We start from the raw sequence: 25,683 nt of genomic DNA on the forward strand, positions 1-25,683 counted from the left end.
TATCTGTGGTAAAAGACCATTTTTTCTTTCTTGTTCTGTTAATCCTCACCCGAGGATATTTTTCCCATTGCTTTTCAGAGAGTGGAAGGGAGGGAGGGAGAAAGGGAGGAAAAGGGAGGTGAGTATCATCCATGTAAGAGAGATACATAGGCTGGTTGCCTCCCGCAGGCACCCAATCTGGGGCGGGAAGCGAACCTGCAACTCAGGTACATGCCTTTGACTGGAAATCGAACCCGAGACCCTTCATTGCCCAGGCTGATGCTCTAACCACTGAGGCATGCCAGCCAGGGCTATATCCTATAGATTTTTTAAAAATATATGTTTATTGATTGCAGAGAGGAAGGGAGGGGGGAGCGAGAAACAGAAACATCAATGATGAGAGAGAACCATCAATTGGCCGCCTCCCACATTCCCCACACCTGGGACGGAGCCCACAAGAGCCCACAACCCAGGCACGTGCCCTGACCGAGCATCAGCCTGCCTGGGAATCAAATTGTGACCTCCTGGTTCATAGGTCAACACCCAACCACTGAGCCACTCTGCTGGGCTATCGCCTATAGATTTAAAAAAGATTACCTATAATAATATAGAACTGCTAACACTAAACACTAAATACATTTTCTGTTTGAAGACTCATTAACTTCATTTAGTAAGAGAAAAATAAAAGTACTACCTAAAACAGGTTGGGCCAAATCCTGCTTGCTGCCTGTTTTTTGCAAGTAAAGTTTTATTGGAATACAGCACACCCATTCTGATTCTCGAATCACTGAGCCACACCAGCCAGGGCAAACGACCAATTTTAAAATTTCCAATCTACTGCAGACCAATACATGGTCCTGCTGTGTGGACTGGTATCAAACAACTCACAGACCGGCACCCGTGTGAGGACCACAGTTTGAGTCACACTAGCTAAACTTTAACTTCTACTGAGTAGTTTAAATACCTTTGAACTCTTCAATGACTAGCATTTACAAGCCAATTTATGATGTTTTGAAGATCTTTTTGTTTAAGAGACAGGAAAAAAGTGATTTTACTACCTTTTGAAACATAACTATACTAAATTAAAGGAAGAAAAAGGGATTTCTTTTATTTTTTTCAAAGTTCAAAGGAAACTGTTTTGTTTGCATACTTCGTTTCATTAGGGATTTCTTTGAAAATCCATTTTGGATACCTCAACATAAGACAAAATTATGAAAGTGCCTTAAATATTTTAAATCCCTAATATTTCCTGCTTTTTAGCCCTTTAAAGAAGTGCAGCCTTTTGTTAGAATAATTGCATGGCTGCTAAGAGGGGAAAAGCAGACTGGTTTTAAAAACCTGTACTTCTACAAACTTCTCTTTTCTTCCAGCAGATCTTTTAAAAGGTAAGCAATTTAGAAATATATCTTGCTTAGATAGGCTTACACTTTCCCTCCAATTAAAGTTCCATTCACAAACTAAGTAAAAGAATGTCAGTGGTAGCGACAGTTCCAGCAGTGTGGCCTTTGGAAATGGCTCGAAAAAGCAGGGGAGAATTTTTAGTTTTGCCCAGATGATTTGTTTTATGATCACAAAACAGGTTATTTGTGTGATGAGAATTGTCAAATACCAAACGAAGCAGGGAAACCATCCAGACCTGGGCTCACAGGGTCCCTTCCCGGGGCAAACTTAAAATGTAATTCCACTGGGCAAGTCAAAGTGCCATAAGAAGGCTTTGAGCTTATTTCCGTGCTTGTATGCACACAAACACCCCCAGCTTTTACCGTTTGCAGTCTTAGATTTAGAAAGTAGCTTTTACAATCATGTCTAAGGCGGCCCCGCCTGCCTTGTATCAATAAAGCTTTCTCTTAAGTACTTCGGAAAATTAGAATATGGAATTCATCAGGAGAGGCTTGGCAGAGGTAAAATTATTCTCAAAACTTAATACATTCTTGCCCACCTTTTCAGAGAAAAGAGGATGACCCCTAAGGAATGCAGAGATTGAGACGCTATGAAAACAAGCATGGGGGGTTTCTTATCTTTCTCCTAACCGGAGTTCAGGTGCACAACAGGAAAAACAGGAAGCCTGAGGGCCAGCCTTATTCACTCAGAATTAAGGAAAGGTCAGCCAAGCCCTCAGAAATCAAGGGCACCAAACTAAAAACTCATTAGTCCTTTGAGTCACAAAATCCAACCTCTACTAGGTCATCTAACAAAAATGCAAATATATTGACACTGAAAAAAATGTTCGTCTCAGGGTTCAACCACAGAATGAGCGATAACAAATTCCAAAACCTCTTCCCCCGAATCTGCTGCTACATGAGTGTCTCTCGGTCTGTTAGGTTGGGCTGCATTGGTGGTCTGTCGTCAGAATCCTCTCCGGCAGGGTCATTTTCCTCACCAGACTCCACATAGATTGGCCAATCATTGTCTGTGTCACTCTTTTCTTGGCTTTCGGATGAAGCCTCCACCAGGCTAAGGTTGATGGGCATCAAACTGTACTCATCATCATGTGTGTCTGCAACGCAGGTGCAGCTGTCACACAGCCCAAAGCGCCTCAGCCCCTGTGACAGGTGATTCGTGAAGGTTCTTCTGCAGCCCTTGCAGATGATTGGACAGTTGGATCTGTGGACCTAAAACCACAAGTAGATACAGTCAATGTCACAGAAATGGGGTTGAGCCGTGACCTTCAAGGCCCCATGTGATGAGGGCCCTGGTTGACCCTCCAACCTCATTTCTCACCGCTCTTCCCCTTGTTCCATCTGCCATATTCTCAGCCTCACCAAGGTCCTTTCCACCCAGGGCCACTGGACATCCGTGGAATGTGCCCTCCTCCCCATTGCCAACCCCTGCTCCTTACTAATGCCACAGGTTGAGAACCGCTGCTATATAGACTATGTTTTCTCCTATACATACATACCTTTTCACTTAAGGGAAGCTCTTTATGGCTTTTCTTTGGCATCCAAATTGCCAGCATGCTAGTCTCGTGTTCTGGGGCCATTATTAAGTAGAATACGGGTTACATGTGCACAAGCACTGCGATACCACAAGTCAACCTGATAACCAAGACAGCTCCTAAGTGACTAATGAATGAGCAGGAAGCATAGACGAGTACAGTGCGGAGACACCACCAAAGGGGTGATTCACATCCTGGATTGGATGGAGTGCGGTGCGAGAGATGTCATCACACTACTCAGCACATCATGCAATTTAAAACTTATGAACTATTTATTTATGGAATTTTCCACTTAATATTTTCAGATCACAGTTGACCACAGGTACCTGAAACTGTGGGAAGCTAGATTGTGGATAAGAGGAGACTACTGTATTTTTAACAAATCCTTGGTAAAATTCACTAAACTGTAAGTTCCAAACTGGTTGTCCTCTGTCACACGTGTTACTATATTCCCAGTGCCAGGCATGTAAAGGCACTCAGTGAACCGGGTGGGGTTTTAGGCATGGCTTCTATGAACCTTGGGCTGTTTAGTTATTAGGGAGGCAGATTTGCTAGACAGTGTAATCCCCCGATGTGCCAGCCAATGCTTCACCCTTGCCTTTTACATTTCCTACCCCACACAGCCCCAGGGGACCCTTGTGTAAGGAACTATCTTGCAAATGTGTGCACTCTTCAGGAACTCCAGTCAAAAAGGGCTCTGTGAACCAGTCAGAGCCTCTCTTTTGGAGAGCTATGGATGTGGGTACATGCAAGCAGCAGAGAAGAGAGGCTGATGCAGAAGAAGGGCCAAAAACACGCTATCCAGGTGCTGGAGCTGCCATTTCATTCTGACCAATGTCCCTGATTCCCATGAGGTTTCCTGAGCTTCCTATGCTAAACCCCCACACCTGAGCTAACCTGAGTGTGTATCTTATAACCTTTCAAACTGCCAGGGCTTGTATAATGTGGAAAAAGAGAGGAAATGAGGATTCCAACCGATAAACCATCTTAGAGGCACCCAGGGACCTACTGCTGCCAAGAGTGACTGTAGATATAAATTGGGGGGCGGGGGAGGGGGGGAGGGAGACAAACAAACAAAAACTTAAGTCCTTGGGAGGAGGCCATTCTCAGACAAGTATGCTGGGGCCAGTACTGACAGCAAAGGCAGTAACCTTGCACTTATCTTCAATCTGGATTCCTTCAGAACCATAATTCATACCATAAAGTTTTCCTCTTAAAGTGTACAATTCAGTGGTTCTTAGTCGAGTCACAAGATTGTGCAACCATTCCAACCATCTAATTCCACATTTTCATCACCCCTGTGCCTACTAATGGTCACCTCTTTCCCATCCCCACCCACTCCCAGCCTCTGGCAACCCCTAATCTATTCTCTATCTTCATGGGTCTTTCCATTTTGTACATTTCATATAATGGAATCATACAGCCCTGGCCGGTTTGGTTCAGTGGATAGAGCATCAGCCTGTGGACTAAAGGGTCCCAGCTTCGATTCCCAGGTTCAATTCTGGCCAAGGGCACATGCCCGGGTTACGGGCTCGATTTCCCCCCCGGTAGGGAACGTGTAGGAGGCAGTCGATCAATGATTCTCTCTCATCATTGATGTTTCTATCTCTCTATCTCTCTCCCTTCCTCTCTCAAATCAATGAAAGTATTAAAAAATTAAAAATAGCCCTGGCTGGTTTGGCTCAGTGGATAGAGCGTTGGCCTGCGGACTGAAGGGTAATGGGTTCAATTCCAGTCAAGAGCACAAGCCCGGGTTGCAGGCTCGATCCCCAGTAGGGGGCGTGCATGAGGCAGCCAATCAATGATTCTCTCTCATCATTGATGTTTCTATCTCTCTATCCCTCTCCCTTCTTCTCTGAAATCAATAAATATATATATTTTTTAAAAATGGAATCATACAGCCCTGACCGGTTTGGCTCAGTGGATAGAGCGTCGGCCTGCAGACTCAAGGGTCCCAGGTTTGATTCCGGTCAGGGGCATGTGCCTTGGTTGCAGGCACATCCCCAGTGGGGAGTGTGCAGGAGGCAGCTGATCGATGTTTCTCTCTCATCGATGTTTCTAACTCTCTATCCCTCTCCCTCCCTCTCTGTAAAAAATCAATAAAATTTATTTAAAAAAATGGAATCATACAGTATGTGGTCCTTTGTGACTGGCTTCTTTCACTTAGCATGTTTTCAAGGTTCATCCATGTTGTTATGTGAATCAGAACTTCCTTTCATTTTATGCTGAGTAACATTCCATTGTATAGATACACCTTTTGTTTGTTCATTCATCAGTTGATGGGCATTTGGGTTGTTTCCACTTGTTTACTATTATGAATAATGTTGCTCTGAACATTTGTGTGCAAATTTTTGTGTGAATGTGTGTTCAGTTCTCTTGGTTATATAAAAGTAGAATTGTTGAGTCCTATAGTAACTTTATGTTTAACTTTTTGAGGAACCGCCAAACTGTTGTCTATAGCGGCTGCACCATTTTACATTCCCACCAGCAATGTATAAAGTTTCCAATTTCTCCACATCCTTGCCAACACTTTGCTATTATCCATTTTTTGATGCTAGTCATCCTAGTGGGTGTAAAGTGGCATTTCATTATGGCTTTGATTTGCCGATCTGACAAAAATATAGGTATACTTTTGATTCATTCACACGGGACAACTATTGTTGTGTTCGCTGTTGTCAGTTTTTAATTTGACAATCTAAGGGGAAAGAGGTCAGTGCCCCTGACTACACAGTCAGGTATTGCATGTTTTAAAAATTCTTGCGGCACACTGGTTAAAAATTGCTACGTTGGACAAATGTCAGGAGCCACCCACACACACACACCACAAAAGATTTGCCAGCTCACTTACGCTCAGGGCATGGCTCCGCAGGTGCTCCTGTCGAGTGAATCTCTTGCCACAGATCTCACAGGGGTAGGGCCGCTCACCCGTGTGTGAGCGGATGTGCCGCTTAAGGATGCCCTTCTGTTTGGCAGTGTAAGGGCAGAAAGGACATCTGTGGAGCTTGATGGGGACCACCAGCACATCGCCTAGGAAACCAAATAGATTAATTTAGCTGTACTGTAAGCAGCAACAACACTGGCCACGCCTCCGACGGATGGGATCTGGGGCTGCAGAATGCCACCAGCGCAGGTCATGATAGTGGATGGATCAGACCTCTGGACTAGGTTTCACGTTTTGACAGTAGCTCCTCAGAAGAGTTTCCAGGCATGTACAGAAGAGGTTTGCAATGATGCAGACTTAAATTGTTGGAATTCACATTCACTCTATATATCTGAAATCATCAAATATCCAGGAATTCACTTAAATCTCTTTCCAACTTTTTGTTTGCTTGTTTACCTTGCTCATACAACCATTAAGGTGACTGTATAGAAACTGTTCCTTTCAAGTTACATGAGTTACCCTTACTGCAGAATTCCAAGACTTGTTCCCTCTATCCATGCCCTTCGGGATAGATATATCTGGAGCTTAGGGAAAGAAGGGAAGAACACAGTTTTGAGAGGCAGAAGATTGGAGTGGTTACTTTACCTGAGCCCTGCCTCTCTCTTGGGCACTCTACTTCCCTAACCCATAGCCCACACCCCTGGGTTGGAGGTATGTAGGGTTTCTTTTGTGCTTCACTGTCAATTCCAGACCACGGTCCCTCCTTTGGCCTCAAAAACTCTAAGATCTTCCCCAGCTGGTGTGGCTCAGTGGTTGATTCCAGGTCAGGGCATATGCCCAGATTGTGGGCTTGATCCCCAGTATGGGGTGTGCAGGAGGCAGCCGATCGATGTTCTATCTCTCTCTCCCTCTCTCTTCCGCTCTCTAAAATCCATAAAAATATACATATTTTTGAAACCCTAAGGTTTTTTTAAGGAAAAAAAAAAATATATATATATATATATTTAAATATATTTTATTGATATTTTTTACAGAGAGGGATAGTTAGAAACAATGATGAGAGAAACATCGATCAGCTGCCTCCTGCACACCCCCTACTGGGGATGTGCCTGCAACCAAGGTACATGCCCTTGACCAGAATTGAACCTGGGACCCTTCAGTCCGCAGGCCAACACTCTATCCACTGAGCCAAACCGGTTAGGACTTAAAATATATTTTTATTGATTATAGCAGGACATTATGCTTTGACAGTATCAGCGAATGCTGGGATGAGCAACATGGATATGAAACTATTGACCATCTCCTTGCCCTGGTCTCCCAGCTGTATACCATCTTGTGCTGAGGCCAAATTAAGCTCCCTAAAGCACAGATCCTGTCACCTCCCAAGCTCAGAATATGGAAAATCTCCCCTGTGCCTACAGATAAAAACCTCATCTCTTAGCACTCAAGATTTCCCATGATCTGATGCTAGTCAATTTCTTTCTATGTCTCTTCTTATCCTCAGATGCCACATTCATAAAGCCTCCCTGATCTCCCAGTAGGAAGCCAGTTCTCAGCTTTTGGATAACTATGAAACTCACACTTCCATCTGTCTTCCAGCCCTAGTACCTTTAGGTCATGTGATTATACACGTCTTATCTCCTCTAAGTTTGTTAAGGGCTGGATTCATGTCTGACTTATCCTTGTAGCTTCATCAAGAAGCTACTCAAATATTTGAGCAAATAAATGAATGACCAGACCGGCTTGCATGGCTCAGTGGTTGAGTGTCAACCTATGAACCAGGAGGTCACGGTTCAATTCCCGGTCAGGGCACATGCCCGGGTTGTGGGCTCGATCCCCAGTGTGGGGCATACAGGAGGCAGCCTATCAATGATTCTCTCTCATCATTGATGTCTCTCTCTCACGCTCCCTTTCTTTCTGAAATCAATAAAAAAATATATATATTTAAAAAAATGAATGACCAAACATATCAGTCCTACTCTGTGCCTTGGCACTTACAGTGAGTTTAGCCTGGAGTTGTGTGAGTGGAATAAAAACCTGGCAGACAACAGGTATGGCCAGGGGCCAGGGTGGCTGCCTTGCCACAACACCCTGTAGTTGGAAACCTGACTTCATAGGCTAATAGACAGGACTTGAATGAGAATGGCACACAGCTGAATTACTTTTTGATACTTGTCCATACAGGCAGAGGGCGTTGAAAGACAAAATCATTGCACTGAAATCCTCTATCCACTTGTGCTGCCCTCAGTTTGTTTAATGAGTGAAGTGAAGCCAGCCCAGGTTTCTAGTTTTAGCTGTGCCACTTACCAGCTCTGTAACTCAGGAAACTCACTAAACCCTTCTGAGTCTCAGTTTCTCTACATTTCCTTTGCCAAACTCATGGACATGATGAAGGTCCAATGAATGTTAAGCAGTGATTACAATCTGTGAAGTGCTATTATGTACACGGAAATGAGATTTCAACAACTTCCCATAGTGTGTTCCGTGAAAACAGCTGCTACCTTCTAAATGTTGGTTAAGACAGTGTCTCTGAGAACCAGAAACGGCATTTTTAAGTTTTTCAAGTCAAATTTTTTTTTAAATGCAATTGTACATTCTTTTTTTTTTAAATATATTTTATTGATTTTTTTTACAGAGAGGAAGGGAGAGAGATGAAGAGTTAGAAACATCGATGAGAGAGAAACATCGACCAGCTGCCTCCTGCACATCTCCTACTGGGGATGTGCCCGCAACCCAGGTACATGCCTTGACCGGAATCGAACCTGGGACCTTTCAGTCTGCAGGCCGACGCTCTATCCACTGAGCCAAACCGGTTTCGGCTCAAGTCTAAGTTTTAAAAAATATATTTTTATTACTTTCAGAGAGGAAGGGAGGGGAGGAGAGAGAGATAGAAACATCAATGATGAGAGTCATTGATCGGCTTCCTCCTGCATGACCCCCACCAGGGACCTAGCCCGCAACCCAGGCATGTGCCCTTGACCGGAATCGAACCTGGGACCCTTCAGTCCACAGGCTGACACTCTATCCACCGAGCCAAACTGGCCAGGGCTCAAGTCTAATTTTAATCAGACATACACAGTGTTCTTGCTTCAAAAAATGAAATTAGCCCAGCTGGTGTGGCTCAGTGGTTGAGCATCGACCTATGAACCAGGAGGTCATGGGTTCGATTTCCAGTCAGGGCACATGCCCGGGTTGTAGGTTTGATCCCCAATAAGGGGTGTGTAGGAGGCAACCGATGCATGATTCTCTCTCATCATGGATGTTTCTCTCTCTCCCTCTCCCTTCCTCTCTGAAATCAATAAAAATATATATTTAAAAAAATGAAATTAAAAAATCTAAAGACAGTTCACTAGTAACAAATAAAAGCAGCTGATCTCCCTTATTTAAAATACTTTCACTGTTCCATGTTGAAAGGTGTATAAGAATTTTGATTCATTAATTTCTTGGCTTCAGGTTCTAGAACAGTGGTTCTCAACCTTCTGGCCTTTTAAATACAGTTCCTCATGTTGTGACTCAACCATAAAATTATTTTCGTTGCTACCTCATAACTGTAATGTTGCTACTGTTATGAATCGTAGGATGGTCTTAGGCGACCCCTGTGAAAGGGTCGTTCGACCGCCAAAGGGGTCTCGACCCACAGGTTGAGAACCGCTGCTCTAGAAGCTATAGGGTACTTTTATCAGGAAGGTGACAGCCAAGTGTATTTCTATCTCCTATGAGACACAATTAGCTCACAAATCTTTCAGAATTGTTCAGGAACACAAGTTCTCTTAAAACAAAAAAGCCTAACAAAGTATATAAGAAATTTGTTCACATGGAGGATTAAATATTGAATGTCCTGAGAGGTTAGATTGCTGTCAGACATGGAACACGGTCATAGTAAAATGGAACTTCCAGATTATAAACATGGAAGATAGAAGGGTTACCATTAAGAACCATACAGGAAAAGCTGGCTGTAAGAGGGCTATGGGGACTGCAATGAAACTTGGAGATACAGGGGTGGCTTAGCAAACAATGTTTCCTTTGTTAGTTCATTAATAAAAGGATTTAAATGGGGATTTGCTGCATTTGTGGTAGCTGTAGGGGCTGAATATTACCTGGAATCCCAGAATAAAGCTAAGAAGCATCACTGAGATAATACCTAGAAGTATCTTAGTGCCTTAATTCTCTTATAAAAATAAGATTTCTTCCCTGGTCCGGTGTGGCTCAGTGGTTGAGTTTCAACCTATGAACCAAGAGGTCACGGTTTGATTCCGGTCAGGGCTCCATCCCCAGTAGGGGGCATGCAGCAGGCAGACAATCAATGATTCTCTCTCATCAGTGATGTTCCTATCTCTCTCTTCCCCTCTCCCTTCCTCTCTAAAAATAAAAATATATTTAAAAAAATAAAATATGAGATTTCTTCACTGTAGCCTACTCATCTGCTTGTTTGTCCCTTAAAGAATACTAGTAAGATTCAATAAAGAATACATGTGCCAAAAAAAAATAAAGAAAAGAAAAAGAATACATGTGCCAGCCTGGCTGGTGTTGCTCAGTTGGTGGGGCATAGTCCTGTGCACTGGGAGGTTGCCAGTTTGATTCCTGGTTAAGGGCACATGCCTGCGTTTCAGGCTTGATCCATGGTAGAAGCCGCTGATTGATGTTGCATTCTCATATCAATGTTTCTCTCTCTCCCTCTCCCTTCCTCTCTGAAATCAATAAAAATATATTTTAAAAAACCCCAGAAACTTACTCAAATGAAGCCAAATGCCAACTCTAAAATATTCTCAAATACATCATACCATCAACCATAAGATGTTACGAATGTCTGTTATGCGTCAGGCACCATGGTTGACACAAAGAATAAATTTCCTATTATATGTGAGAGAAAAATTATGAAAACCGTCTCAATTGGTCCTCAATCCTGTAAAAAAGGCAAGATAGGGATGATTATCTCCTGAACAAGTTCAGAGAGATTTAATGATTTAACCCAAGTCCCACTGCTGGTTAGTGGAAGACAGTAGATTCTTTCCATTTCTTCAAACTGCCCCTCAACATGCTTATACTCTAGTTGGAGAGGTAAAATACTAACATACTAACATACTTGAAGAAACAATGCCCTACTCAATTAATACCTATTGGTTGTGATGGTGGTGGAGATAATGCAGTGATAGTGATGGTGATGGCAATTAGTAATGATGATGGTGGTAATGATGATGGTAATGACACGACGATGATGGGAGACTATAAGGCACAGATGTGGGCGCTAAATGACCAGCAGAGACGATGAATGCTAATGGAACTCACCTGAATCCTCGCCATACCAGTCGGTCGGGACATCCATCATGGAACTCATGGCTCCCCCTACACCATCTGGTCTTCCCTCCAAACTCCGAGAAAAGTGATGATCCGCATCATCTTTGCTCTGGACAGCACCGTTGCGCAAGAGGGCCTCCAAGAATTGCTTCACGTGGTAGTTACCGTAAGACACGTCCACGGGATGGCCACTGGGCAAACCCTCCTCCATGTGGGCCAGGTTCAGTGGCGCAGCATATTGCTGGAGCTGCTCACCCACCTCCACCTGCTCCACTTCGTCAGCATCAAACTCCACCTTGGGCTCTATCTGCTTGGGCAGAGTAGAGAGGTCACTGTCAGCTGAGCCACTGCCCTCGCTGTCTTTCACCACCGGTTCCAGGGGGCGGCAGTCACCACAAGGGGACTCCTTTGGACAGTCCACACACTCTTCTTCCTTGGCTGTAGAGGAGACCAAGCTCTTGGTATCACAGGAGGCCCCTTCCGTGCCTGAACTGGGGCTTCCACCGTCAACCTGATGAGCTGCTGCAGCTGCAGTTGCCGCTGCCACCGCTGCAGCCACAGCAGCCTCCTTCTCCATCTTTCGGCAGATATCAAAGGATGACCGAATATATGTCTTGCAGAAGTTTACCACATCATTCATCTGTAGGTAACTGGCGGCCGACATAACTTCAATCACGTTTTCCCCACACAAATCCAACTTCCCAGAATACAGGAAATCTAAGATGATGGAAAAGGCATCGGAGGTGACAATGTCCAAGGAGGCGGTGCTGTGCCGCCCGCTGTCCTGGATATAGTGAATGAGCAGGGCTCGGAAGTAGCCGCTGTTGGCAAACAAAATATTCCTGTGGGCCTTAAAGATCCGCCCTTCCACAATGATGCTACAGTCACAGAAAAAATCCCTCTTCCGCTGTTCGTTCAACTCCCCCAAGAGCTTGGCATAGTAGGATTGCATCTCCATTTCTTCACCAGCTGCTGCTGCTCCGGAGTAGCCTGATCTCTGCCAAGATTTTTAAAAAGTTGATTCACAAATCTCAACCTTACAAATAAGATGTTCACTTTTAATATTTTTTAAATATATTTTTATTGAAATTTTTTTTTTTTTAAAGAGAGGAAGGGAGAGGGATAGAGAGTTAGAAACATCGATGCGAGAGAAACATCAATCAGCTGCCTCCTGCACACTCCCCACTGGGGATGTGCCCACAACCAAGGCACATGCCCTTGACCGGAATCGAACCTGGGACCCTTGAGTCCGCAGGCCAACACACTATCCACTGAGCCAAACCGGTTGGGGCCACTTTTAATATTTTTAAAAAAAATTTTTCCCTGCCCGGCTGGCGTGGCTCAGTGGTTGAGCATTAACCTATGAACCAGGAAGTCACGGTTCAATTCCCAATCAGGGCACATGCCCAGGTTTCAGGCTCAATCCCCAGTATGGGTCATGCAGGAAACAGCCAATCAATGACTATCTCATCATTGATGTTTCTATCTCTCTATCCCTCCCTCATTCTCTGAAATCAATAAAAATCTATTTAAAAAGAAAATTCTTTCCCAAACATTGGTTCAGTAGTGTCTTTATGATGTGGGCTGTTTTGGACCTAACAGAAATAAGAGGTTGTCCAACTGAGTTAATTTATGAAAAACAACAATTGCGTGTGGGCACAGTACATAGTGTTTGATTCTTTCCAATGAATTTTTATTAAAACTCTATAACAAAACACCAATATTGTCCCTGTTTTTCCATAAGGAAATTGAGAATCAAAGAAAATAGGAGCCCTAGCTGGTTTGGCTCAGTGGATAGAGAGTTGGCCTTCGGACTGAAGGGTCCCGGGTTTGATTCCAGTCAAGGACACATGCCCGGGTTGCAGGCTCGATCCCCAGTAGGGGGCATGCAGGAGGCAGCCGATCAATGATTCTCATCATTGATTTTTCTGTCTCTCTCTCCCTCTCCCTTCCTCTCTGAAATCAATAAAAATATATTAAAAGAAAAAAAGAAGAAGATAGGAGGTGACCCAGCTGTAACAGAGCCAGGACTCAAAACCAACCTCCAGAATTCATGGTCTGATGCACTACACTCTATTTTCTTCAAGGCTCAAAATACAGATAATACCCAAATCTAAGAATTACAGCTCGGCCAGCTGGTTTGGCTCAGTGAATGGAGCGTTGGCTTGTGGACTGAAGGATCCCGGGTTCAGTTCCGGTCAAGGGCACATGCCTGGGTTATGGGCTCGGTCCCCAGTGGGGGGCGTGCAGGAGGCAGCCAATCAATGATTCTTTCTCATCATTGATGTTTCTATCTCTCTCCCTCTCCCTTCCTCTCTGAAATCAGTAAAAATATATATTTTTTTAAAAAAAAGAATTACAGTTCGGTCTACAGCGTCCTGATACAGAGTTTAGAGACTGGCAAATAGTCTCAGTTCACATCTATTATTATCACTTTGTGGAAACATTGGTGAGTTCTTGGGCTTGCCAGCATGCATTCACCATTCAGCTTTGATTGTAAACACCCATCCCCCAATCCTGGCCAATGATCTTGGCATCTAGCTGGTGCCAACCCCAGGCTCCACCCTCTGACCACAGTGATTGGCTCAGAGATGGCCACATGGCTTGGTCAGAGCCAATGAAAAGCAGTGAAATGTTTACTAGTCCTTCCAAAAAAGATTACTCTGCTCTGTGAGCAGGTGGGATGTGAGGGATGCTGCTGCCACACCAACAGGGGAACCAGCCCAGCCAAGCCCAGCTCAGGCAGGAGCAACAGATAGAACCCATCTGAGTCCTACCTCCTGCTGTGCTAGAAGCCAATTCAGTCCCTTTTTGCTAAGCTGGTCTGAGTTGGGTTTTCGATCTCTTGCAACTGAAGGACTCCTAACTACCCTTGGTTCACTCTTCCATATTTCTATGTCCTGGCCCTTGTCCGTCTGTGGACTACAAGCCCTTTGAGGGCATGATCCATGTCTTATTTATTTGCTATCCCCCACAGCACCTGGCAGAATACTTTGGACAGGTAGGTTTGCTAAATACAACGGAATGCTGTTTTCATTACTGCTAAGTAGAACCGATATAAATCAAATTCAAAATCCTTCTGCTAAAATCCCATCTGTGTATATATGCCTTTGCGTGTATATGCATGAATTTTTTCTGGAGGGTTATATAAACAAGAGTTACCTTCTTCCCGGAGCTCCTCCATCTTTTCCCATCACACAAGCCACAGAGCCATCCATCAATACCCCTTTTACTTACTGACCCATTGAGCTCAGAGGAGTTTCTACAACCAAGTACATCATCCCCCTTTACTGAAATCGCAAAAAGCCTAGTAAGAGCTGCCAACCATAGCTAACAACTCTTTAGCATGCTTCCTTTCTACAAATGCAGCACAACAATGCCTCACCCAGCCAGAAATCAGGCACTTTCTTCCCCCAAAAAGGGTCTTTTCACTGGCAAAAATAGTTTCCCCAAGGCCTAACACACTAACGGCACAGACTTCACTCATAAAAGACCCACAACAACCTTATTAAAGGGCAATTTACACCTACTTTATACATATGGACAGCAAGTGATGCATTAAGTTTGGAAACTAGAGAGTCAATTAGGAAGAGAAATGAAGAGGAGCCTCTGTAAGCAACTAAACTGACAAACTTAAAAGTGAGAACTGGCGGGTAGGAAAAGGTAAAACAGTTCTAAAAACTACACCTAGGAATTTTTAAAGTGTCAGCCTGAGGCCATTTAGCTAAGTGTATTAGAGGCACCTACATATTCAAAATGGCCTAAGGACATCACTAAATTATAGCCCAGGGCTATAATTGTTGGACCTGTCATCAAGAAGACTTTTCTATTTTTATATTATTTTAAACTAAAAAAAAATGTCATAATTTTGGAAATTTTCATTGAAAGTAGTTAAAATTAACATTTTGGTTCAAAAAGGAAGAGAACTGTCAGATATCTGAAAAATTCTACTATTTCCAAATAAATCAACCCTGAAAGTTTTCACAGGATGAAGGTTTCACTGTCATTCTCACCTCTTCCAATAGCTCCAACCAAGCCTGCCCAGCAGTTCCTGCCACTGCTTTTTTTAAAAAATATATTTTATTGATTTTTTACAGAGAGGAAGGGAGAGAGATAGTGAGTCAGAATCATTGATGAGAGAGAAACATTGATCAGCTGTCTCCTGCACATCTCCTACTAGGGATGTGACTGCAACCCAGGTACATGCCCTTGACCGGAATCGAACCTGGGACCTTTCAGCCGGCAGGCCGACGCTCTATCCACTGAGCCAAACCCGTTTCGGCCTGCCACTGCTTTTGACAATCAAAATGATAAGGGAGTCCTAGCCGGTTTGGCTCAGTGGATAGAGCATTGACCTACGGACTGAAGGATCCCAGGGTGGATTCCAGTCAAGGGCACATGCCCGGGTTTCAGGCTCAGACCCCAGTAGGGGCATGCAGGAGGCAGCTGATCAATGACTCTCTCTCATCATTGATGTTTCTATCTCTCTCTCCCTCTCCCTTCCTCTCAAATCAATTTTTTTAAAAAATGGTAAGGGAGCCAAAACCAGTTTGGCTCAGTGGATAGAGCGTCGGCCTGGGGACTCAAGGGTCTCAGGTTCGATTCCGGTCAAGGGCATGTACCTTGATTGCGGGCACATCCCCATTAGGGGGTGTGCAGGAGGCAGCTGATCGATGTTTCTCTCTCATCGATGTTTCTAACTTTCTATCTCTCTCCCTTCCTCTCTGTGGAAAATCAATAAAATATATTAAAAAAAAAATGGTAAGGGAGCCCTGGCCGGGTGGTTTGGTTGGTTGGAGCCTTGTCTGGTACACCGAAAGGTTGTGGTTCTATTCCCGGTCACATACCTGGGCTGCAGGTTCAATCCCTGGCCGGGGTGACTCCGGAAGGCAACCAATCAATGTTTCTCTCTCACATCAGTGTGTGTGTGTGTGTGTGTGTGTGTGTGTGTGTGTATCTCGTTTTCCCTTCCTCTCTCTCTAGAAAAATCAATAAAATCACCTCCTCTGGTGAGGATTTTATTTTATTTTATTTTTTTTTTCAGTTGTGCCACTGAGTGTGTCTTTACACACTGGGCTAAAAAGACTCACGGCTTTTGTTTTAATATTGCACTTCTTATGGTGAGGATTTTAAACAATGGTAAAGGAAAAACAAGATATAGGAAAATGCTACATCTAAATACCACACTGTATTCTTTTTAAAAATATATATTTTATTGATTTTTTACAGAGAGGAAGGGAAAGGGATAGAGAGTTAGAAACATCGATCAGCTGCCTCCTGCACACCCCCTACTGGGAATGTGCCCGCAACCAAGATACATGCCCTTGACCAGAATCGAACCTGGGACCCTTGAGTCCGCAGGCTGACGCTCTATCCACTGAGCCAAACCGGTTGGGGCCCACACTGTATTCTTCCTCAGAATTTAAAGAAAACCTGTCTGACTGGTAAAATTACATTTTTAAATGTGATAATATCCACTATTAATGGGAATGTAATTTTGAACACCATTTTAGAAGGGAATGTGGCAATATTTATCTCAGCTTAAAATGTACACATCTTTTTTTTTTTTATCCTCACCCGAGGATGTTTTATTGATTTTTTAGAGAGGAGAAGGGAAAGGGAGAAAGAGACATAGATATGAGAGAAACATCGATCTGCTGCCTCCCACACACGCCCCAACCGGGGATTGAACCTGCAACCTATGTACGTGCCCTGACTGAGAATCAACCCGCAACACACTCCAACTAACCAAGCCTCCCAGCATGGTGCAACCATGTTTTTAATGAGCTAGAGTTGTGTGTTTTTATGTGGAAAAGGCCACTAAGATATAGTAAAAGAGAAAAAGACAAGATGCAAAACGTACAGTCTGATCCCATCTGTGTATATGGTTTTGCTGATAGACGCATAAATTTTTTTCTGGAAGGTTATATAAGCAAGAGTTAACAGCAGACACCTTTGAGGAGAGGGACTATGGTTAAGAGATGTGTGGAGGGACCTTTCCTTTGCAACCTCTGTACTGTTAGTATGTTCCACTATGTACCTGTATTACTTTTGTTTTTATTTCTTAACAAAGAAAAAAAGGAGGAGCAGCAAAGGGGTAAGTAGTTGGCAACCCAGAAAGATAAATATCTAAGTAGGCACAATACTTCTGAACTTGTAGAATGGTCTTATCTACAGGGCCTCCTCCCAGGGCACTTCCATTTTTTCACCGGAAGATGCTCCTTTTCAGCAATAGTACCCCAAATCCATTTCCTTTGGCTTTCTCTCCACAAATACTCTAAATTCTATGGCCTCATGCAAATACTCCCTGACTTTGCAAAAGCCCATCCACATACTTTCTTCAAACCTTTCCTCACTCCTGCATTTGGCATATAACGTGAAAAATTTTGTTCAAATTAATCTGACCTGTCGTTGGTGCTCTGCATCCCTGGGACGTGCTGAGGACCACCCCTTCTCCCAGAAAAGAAGCTCTTCGGGCACGGTGCTCTCAGAAGTACATTTATCCACACTCGGGCGGGGACCCTCCCAACCTTTCCACCATAGCTAGTAACTTATAAACAATGTCTGACACAAGGAGGATGCCAGGAACAGAAAAATGGATCTAGGACTTTCTAGTGCCTTGTCCTTCAGGAGAGGGCAGATGCCAACACGACCGCCTGCAGTGAACTCCCACAGTCCCCTGAGGGGCTCCCACCCAGCCAGGTCACAGGGCTGTCTTCATTCAGGCACCAAAAGCAGCCTGGAATTCCAGCCACTGACTCTGACAGGACTCCTCCAGGTTCCCTGACCTGAGAATCATAACCTGCCCATCAATTGTTAGCCTTCTCCGAGCTCTACTTCTCATGAGGCACCATACAAAGTACTTTACAAACACTGATTAATTTTAACCTCACGATAACCCGATGCCGTCGCTACATCGTTACATCCTCTTTTTCAGAGAAAATTTCAGCTCAGATTTACAGACAACACGCCCAAAGCTCAGATCGGAACTGAGATCCGTTAGCCCCCAGAGCTGACAGTCCTCGCCACTGTGCCAGCCCGACTCCCCGAACCCCCCAGCACACAATGAGAAGCCCGGGGAAGTCACTCCTTGCCCCGACGCAGGGAGTGGAGGAGGACGACAAGGAAGAAGTTTCCATTTACACAGAAAGAATTTCAGGGTCAACTGAATCTTTGGTTCACCTGCTACATTGTTCACAGCACCAGGGGATCCTCCCCGTCCAGAGCCAGACGACCGGAACTAGTTAATGGACTCTGTCTTCGGCCCGGAGGGTGGGGAACCGAGGCCCGGCCCCTCCCGTGGCCTCCGCGGACAAAGTGACCAGCACTGCGGTGCCTAGCGCCCCCGCAACATCCGGATGAACCTCCGCCCCCCCGCCACCCGGTGGACCACGCGGGGGACAGCCCAATGCTAGGGAAGGAGAGGGATCTGCCCCACGACCGCCCTCCCCACACCAAGGGGAGGCTGGATGGGAGTCGGTCATCCAGCAAGGGTTTGCGCGGCGGGGATCCCCGGAGTCGCCAGGGCCGGGCGGTCGGAGGGAGGCCGACCGAAATGGGGCTTCCTTGCCCGCTGACCCCCGGCCAGGGCCGACCTTCGGGGTGCCCCCAAGCCAATGAAAGCGGCAGCGTGACCCCGCTTCTCGGATCTCACCTTCCAGTGGGTTCCACCAGCACCGCCACCAAGCTACGCACACAGACACGCCCCCCGCTTTCATTCACTTGTCGCCTCCTCCGATGAGAAGCGGGGCAGCCGACCAATCACGGGTGTGGCTGGGCTTGGGAAGGTGGGCCTTCGCCCAGCAAGGGAGTCAATGGCGGGGCGCCCTCTCCGGAGGATGCGCACTGAAGGCCCCAGTGCTCGTGGGGTGATGGGAGTTGTGGTCTCGGCGTGGGTTTTTCGGTGAAAGATATAGTGGACAAAACTACAAGTACCAAGATGCCAAAAGGGGCAAGAACCAGCGCTTGTAAAAGGCTGGAGCTTCGTGCGGTCTTCTGAGTCCCACTCGAGGGACCTGCGAAGTATTGATCTCTTTGTCCGGAGAGCTAAAAGCGCGTCATGCATATTAATGCAACCCGGGGAGTAAGAGCTATGACTTATCCGTGCACCGCAAAAAAATTGGAAATGAGTGAAATGGTTTAATCTACGCAACAGGTTATGGTTGAATACTAGCAACACTTTCTCCCCTTGAAAGGCTTTCGGGTTCATAGACACTAGCGAAACACCTAAATAGTGGTACGAGCCTGGCCGTGTGCTCAGTGGTTGAGCGCTGACCCGTGAACAGGGAGGTCACGGTGGGGGTGTGCCCCCGGCTGCGGCGGCTCTATCCCCAGCAGGGGGCTTGCAGGCTGCAGCGAATCAATGATTCTCTCTCATCACTGATGTTTCTAACTCTCACCCTCTCTCTGAAATCAATAAAAGCATATTTTTAAATAGTGGTACAAGGTGCTATCGAATGGTACAGGCGCGTTCTGGAATGGCTGTGAACGAGACAAACCAGGTTGCCGCTCTCAGGGAACTTAGTTCTAGTGAAGGGTGTATTCGTCTGTTAGGGCTTGCTGTGGCGATGTATCGCAAACTAGCTTAAACGGCAGAAATGCATTGTCTCACAATTCTAGAGGCTAGAAGTCCAAAATCAGGGTGTTGTCGGTGTTGGTTCCTTTTGAGGGCTGTGAAGGAGGATCTGTTCCTGGCCTTTCTCCTTGGTTTGTAGATGGCCATCTTCATGTCCACATGGCATTTTCCCTGTATATATATCTCTGTGTTCGGATTTCCCCCTTTTTAAAGGATATTAGTCATATCGGTTTAGGGGTTCACTCTCCTCCAGTACAAAAGCCATCTTAACTAATTACATCTGCAGGCAGAACTGTCAGCAGTACATCTCATTGTCCTGAGGTCAAGATCTCTACCAGCTCACAGACAGTGACTAATGATTTGAGCAGCTCAGAGTGAAAGATTAGAAGTTCACGACAAAGAGGGTTGGGAAAGATGGATTCCCCAGAATGATCCTAGATCATGAGACAGCAGGTATGCCATATGAATGCTCAATATGGGCCCCCAACTTGTTCAATGGGTTCGTGGACATAGGACCATGATGACAGGGGTGAAGAACAAGGACATCCCCTCACCAAAGCCAAGCTGCCAGCATCACCCCTGACACCCAGTTTGCCCCCAGCAGCAACCAGCCCTGAACCCCTGAGGGCACCAGCCAATTATCCTAACTCCTGATAGCATAGGATCATGTCCCGCATGATGGAGACAGGATTTTGTCTCACTAGAAGAGTTGCTTACCCTGGATTTAGGTTTGCTTTCCTTACCTTGCATGCCTCCACCAGAACCTCCATGTGTGGACTTAATAATCAGTCTTGGTATCGCACACAACATTGTTTTGATCATGGAAGTCATTTCACAATAAAGAAGTGAGACGCTGAGCTGATACCCACAGGATTCACTGGCCTTACCATGTACCTTCTAAAATGGTGGCAAGGTCTATAGAAGGCCCAGCCAGACAAGGTACCCTCTGTGAGACAGAGAGCCATCTACAGGCTGCAGTCGCGCTCTAACCAGTGTGCTGCTTCTCCTTCGTCAGATGCTACGTAGTTCAAGAACCAAGGGGCTCGAGCTAGATGTAGGAGAGTGGCTCCACTCACAATAACTTTTTGACTGACTCAAAGATTATTTGCTTCTTGGTCCCATGGCTATAGGGAGGGGAGGAATGCTAAAAGCCTTTAGTGTCTAAGAGAGGAATGCCTCCACCAAGTGGATACAAATTTTCCACTAAACTGAACTGTTGAACCTACCACTCAACCATTTTGCATACTTCCTGCTGCTGAACAGAAAGTGAAAAAAAGAAATCAAGGTATTATCTGGGGTTAAAAACTCTGGCTATCAAGGGGACATAAGTTGTTACCATAGCACAGGGCTAGTGAGGCTTAGTGATAGGCTCAACTCTATCCCTAAGGATCCTGTTCCTACTACAAATCCTGTCATCAAAGTTACTGCAAAACTCCTGCAATTCTATACGAGAGAACCTCCCAGGGCACGTATCTCTCAGGGATGAAGGGTTGGGTCTCTTCCGTGGGCCAAGAACTTGACCATCTGTTCTGACTGAAGGCAGAAGAAACCTGGAAAAAGACAGTGAAGAAGAAAAGTCACAAATACAAGATCAGCCTTAGAAAGGGTTATGGAGGTGAGGATGATAGTTTCTATTTGAACTTCCTTCCTCAAAATATATATTTACATATTTTAAATACTTTCCCTTCTCTTTCGTTTCCCTTTCCCCTCCTATTGTCTCTAGGTCGTCATCTGAGCAGAGTAACTCCACCATTTAGTCATAAAGTGCAGATTAGTGAGAAAGGAATGTAAGAAAGCTGGAGGAGGAACATCAGGGCCTTGAGGTACCTTCCTAGGGAGTTAAGTTGTTTTCTTTCTCATTTATAGGACTGATATCTGCCTTCTGCTAAGTGGGAAGCAAATCTAAGTTGGGACACAGGGGTATGTGTTTGGCAGCAAGTGGAGTACATACGGCAATTAATGTTTGGGCGACCCACACTGTAAGGAAGGAAAAACTTGCCGGCGCTACCTTTCCAGGTTCAATATTTGAGTCTATGAAATAAACTGACAACAGGCAGATTAACAGGAGAAAAGGTATATAAATTTATTCATTTAAAAAATCTGATTGATTTTAGAGAGGTGGGGGAGGAGAAGAGAGAGATCAAGAGAAAGAAACAGCGATTTGTTGTTCCACTTATGTATGTATTCATTGGTTGATTCTTGTATATGCCCTGACCGAGGATCAAACCTGCAACCCTGGCATATTTGAGGCAGGCATTTCCTGAACTCCTAAAGCATCCAACCCCGGTCTCCGTTTTGGAAAAACACTCACTGTCTGTTGTCACAGTAAGAAGGAAATGCCAGTGCTCGTCTCCTACTGCTGTGACCTTCTGCAAAAGCAGAGCGGGCCAGATCTTCACTCTACCTACTCTCGGATACAGCCAAGAAGCAGGCTTGTGATGCACGAGTACCAAGAATAATGCTGGAGGCATTGGAAGACTGTTGTTGTTGTTATTATTATCTAATAATTGTGATTTTCAATCTTTTTCATCTCATGGCACATATAAACTAATTACTAAAATTTTACAGCACACCAAAAATTATATCATCGTTTTCACCAATCTGACCAAAAAAAAAAAAAAGATATAATTTTGATTCATTCACATGGGTCAGCTATTGTTGTATTGGCTGTTGTCATTTTTTTGGAAAGGGAAAAGAGGTCAGGTATCAAATATTTTAAACAATCTTGTGGCATGTTGGTTGAAAATAGCTGATGTAATCAATGCAGAGAAAGAGGCTCTGAAGGGCAATGTGGTTTGCTCCCCTGAGCCAGTCCACGGGTCACCTTCTGGGAACCTTGGTGACAGCTACTTTGCAGGAGCCAGTCCTCAGCTCTTCCTTGGCAACATCCTTTGCTCTTTGGACCACAATAATCCACCTCCTGGGTGGTTCTAAAAGTTACATGAGAAGATAGTGGCCAGCACACAAAGGATGTCCCCCCTTTTGTTAATTATAAAAGAACACATATGGTGGACACAGACAGGGGAACGGGGAGGGCATGTGCTGGGGGGTCGAGGGGACCGGGGAGAGGTCAAGGGGAGGGGGGACGTATGAAATACTTTAAACAATAAAGAATTTATATTAAAAAAATAAAATTAAAATAAAGATTTTTTTAAAAAGAATACATATGGGAGGTTGGAAGGAATAGGATTTGGCTCAAGATCACACAGCATAGGCCCTGGCCAGTTGGCTCAGCTGGTTAGAGCATCTTCCTGATACGCCAAGGTTGCAGGGACAGGGCACATACAAAAATCAACCAATAAATGCATAAATAAGTGCAAAAACAAATTGATTTTCTCTCTTTCTCTATCTCTCCCTTGCCCTCTTCCTCTAAAAATCAATCAATAAATGAAAATTAAGCCCAGCGATGTGGCTCAGTGGTTGAGCGCTGATCCATGAACCAGGAGGTCATGGTTCGATTCCTGGTCAGGGCGCATGCCTGGATTGCAGGCTCAATCCCCTGTGGTGGTTGTGCAGGAGGCAGGTGATTGATGTTTCTCTCTCATCACTAATGTTTCTATCTTTCTCTCCCTCTCCCTTCCTCTCTGAAATCAATAAAAATATATTTTTTAAAAAGATTGCACAGCACGTTAGTAGAACAGGACCAGGGGAGTACTGGTTCAACAACTGTCTCAGAAGGGGGGCATGATGTGTACTGTTTGTAGATTTTGATGATGTGAACACTCCCACTGTCATCGATTTTAAACTATGAATGTCACTCCACTGAATGCAGAGTTGGGAAGAGATGTACAGTAAGAGGCACAGTTTTTTATAGTATTTCCACCATATAGATACAATAAATTTGCCACTTCAAAAGCATAGATGATAGTGAAATGTATAAAAATAATTATGTAGTGTGAGTTTCAGATATTTATCACCTTTAATTTTTATGTAATCTATTTAATTGTAAGTTGTTAGTTTTTTAAAAAAGAATGGATTCCTGACCAGCCGGCGTGACTCAGTGGTTGAGCATCGACCTATGAGCCAGGAGGTCACAGTTTGATCCCCAGTGTGGGGTGTGCATGAGGCAGCCAATCAATAATTTCTCACATTATTGATGTTTCTACCTCTCTTTCCCTCTACCTTCCTCTCTGAAATCAATAAAAATATATTAAAGGAGTCCATTCTTTTTTAAAAATATATTTTTATTGATTTCAGAAAGGAAGGGAGAGGGGGAGAGGTAGAAACATCAGTGATGAGAGGGAATCATTGATCAGCTGCCTCCTGCACACTCCTCACTGTGACCCGCTCTGAAACCCAGGCGTGTGCTCTGACCAGAAAGAAATTGAACAGCGACCTACTGGTTCATGGATTGATGCTCAACCACTGAGTCACACCAGCTGTGCATAAGTTTATATCATTTTTAAAAATAATGGCTGTGCTAAACAGCCAGCCTGTAAAATTCCTGAAATGTTAACAGTCAGCTCTAGAAGGCTGAACTGAACCTTCCTGCTGGATTGTAGGCATGCCCTGTGCTGTCTCTACCAGCAGCTTCGGCGTTTTCATTTTGCATGGGCCCCATAAATTATGTAGCTGATCCTGCTGCCAAGGGTATGGTGGAATCTCCACCACAGAAATAGGGTATCTTTGGGAACGTCACCTCCCAGGACCATCCCAGGCCTTGCTGTCTTTCACTGAGGAGGCCCAGCCTCTCTAGAGGAGCCAGAAAAACATTCTAGGGGCCACTCCCATAAGCCCTGCCGGGCACTGGCAGCCAGCTTCACCTGAATGAGTCTATAGCACCATCTGGTGGCAACTGGGTGGCAGGGCTTCCTGGGAGTCAAAACCAGGAGGATCCTCAGCCAAGAGGGGTCCAGTAGTACAGGGAGTGGGGATGTGGGTCAAAGGATGATCTGAGGGTCAGGGATGGGGTGAATTTATGCATTCATACGTTGCCTAAGAGCTACAAGAGAGCTTAGGGGACCCTAACTGGTTTGACTAAGTGGATAGAGCATCGGCCCGCGGACTCAAGGGTCCCAGGTTCGATTCCGATCAAGGGCATGTACCTTCGCTGCGGGCACATCTCCAGCAGGGGGTGTGCAGGAGGCAGCTGATCGATGTTTCTAACTCTCTATCTCTTTCCCTTTCTCTCTGTAAAAAAAAAAAAAAAAAATCAATAAAATATATATTTTTTAAAAAAATAAAGAGCTTAGAGGTCCAGAGGGCATTGAAACAAACAATTTCAGCACTAATCGGCTTGGCTCAGTGGATAGAGCGTCGGCCTGCAAATTGGAAGGTCCCGGGTTCGATTCCGGTCAAGGGCATGTATGTACTTTGGCTTCTGGCACATCCTCAGTGGGAGGTGTGCAGGAGGCAGCTGATCGATGTTTCTCTCTCATCGATTTTCCTAACTCTCTATCCCTCTCCCTTCCTCTCTGTAAAAAATCAATAAAATATATTTTTTTAAAAAGAAACAATTTCAGAGAAAAAAAGTGACCAACGCCCACATCCAGGATGAAAATCTACATCTGCTGACTCCCAGTCCAGTCTTCTTTCAACATATCTTTTATTTATTTTTATTTTTACTTTTAAAAATTTTTCTAACTTGTCTTAGGTTTCTTTTCTTTTTAAAAAATATTTTTATTGATTTCACAGAGGGCAAGGGGGAGAGAGATAGAAACATCAATGATGAGAGAATCATTGATTGGCTGCCTCCTGCACGCCCCCTACTGGGGAATCAAGCCCGAAACCTAGTCATGTGCCCTTGACCTGAATCAAACCCGGGACTCTTCAGTCCACAGGCTGATGCTCTAACCACTGAGCCAAACCAGCTAGGGCTCAACATATCTTTTAATTCAAAAGGTGATTATGAACACTCTACCAATGCCTAGCATTGTGTTAGGCTCTGAGGACAAAGGTAAGGGACTAAAACAATAATTACTTCATTGAGGACTTTGTCATATATGTTGGGTGTTTTACTTATTTTACTCAATCCTCATAACAACCAGGGAGTCCTGTTTCCATTTTAATGGATAAAGA

The 25,683-nt window shown here is 44.7% G+C and overlaps 1 protein-coding gene, 1 non-coding gene and 1 pseudogene across 4 annotated transcripts; 1 reads left to right on the plus strand and 2 right to left on the minus strand.

The window, feature by feature from the left end:
* Nucleotides 1-293: 293 nt before the first annotated feature.
* ZBTB8B (zinc finger and BTB domain containing 8B) lies at nucleotides 294-18,825 on the minus strand. Of its 3 annotated transcripts, none has more exons than XM_006094229.2 (4): nucleotides 18,745-18,825; nucleotides 11,082-12,087; nucleotides 5,763-5,941; nucleotides 2,274-2,591 (listed from the first exon to the last, which is right to left on the minus strand). In XM_006094229.2, exons 2-4 carry the CDS (start codon nucleotides 12,046-12,048, stop codon nucleotides 2,274-2,276), a joined length of 1,464 nt encoding a protein of 487 aa, XP_006094291.1. In that variant the 5' UTR covers nucleotides 12,049-12,087; nucleotides 18,745-18,825. The 3 variants fall into 3 exon arrangements, with proteins under 3 accessions (XP_023614280.1, XP_006094291.1, XP_006094292.1); XM_006094230.3 differs by lacking the exon at nucleotides 18,745-18,825 and adding an exon at nucleotides 18,273-18,346; XM_023758512.1 differs by lacking the exon at nucleotides 18,745-18,825 and having other exon boundaries at nucleotides 294-2,591; nucleotides 11,082-12,048.
* On the plus strand, nucleotides 9,659-9,928 carry LOC102426298 (annotated as a pseudogene).
* On the minus strand, nucleotides 16,133-16,261 carry LOC111827105. Its single transcript, XR_002830600.1, has one exon.
* Nucleotides 18,826-25,683: the final 6,858 nt, after the last annotated feature.

The sequence above is a fragment of the Myotis lucifugus genome, unplaced genomic scaffold (assembly GCF_000147115.1).
Source record: "Myotis lucifugus unplaced genomic scaffold, Myoluc2.0 scaffold_131, whole genome shotgun sequence".
Taxonomy (NCBI): Eukaryota; Metazoa; Chordata; class Mammalia; order Chiroptera; family Vespertilionidae; genus Myotis; species Myotis lucifugus.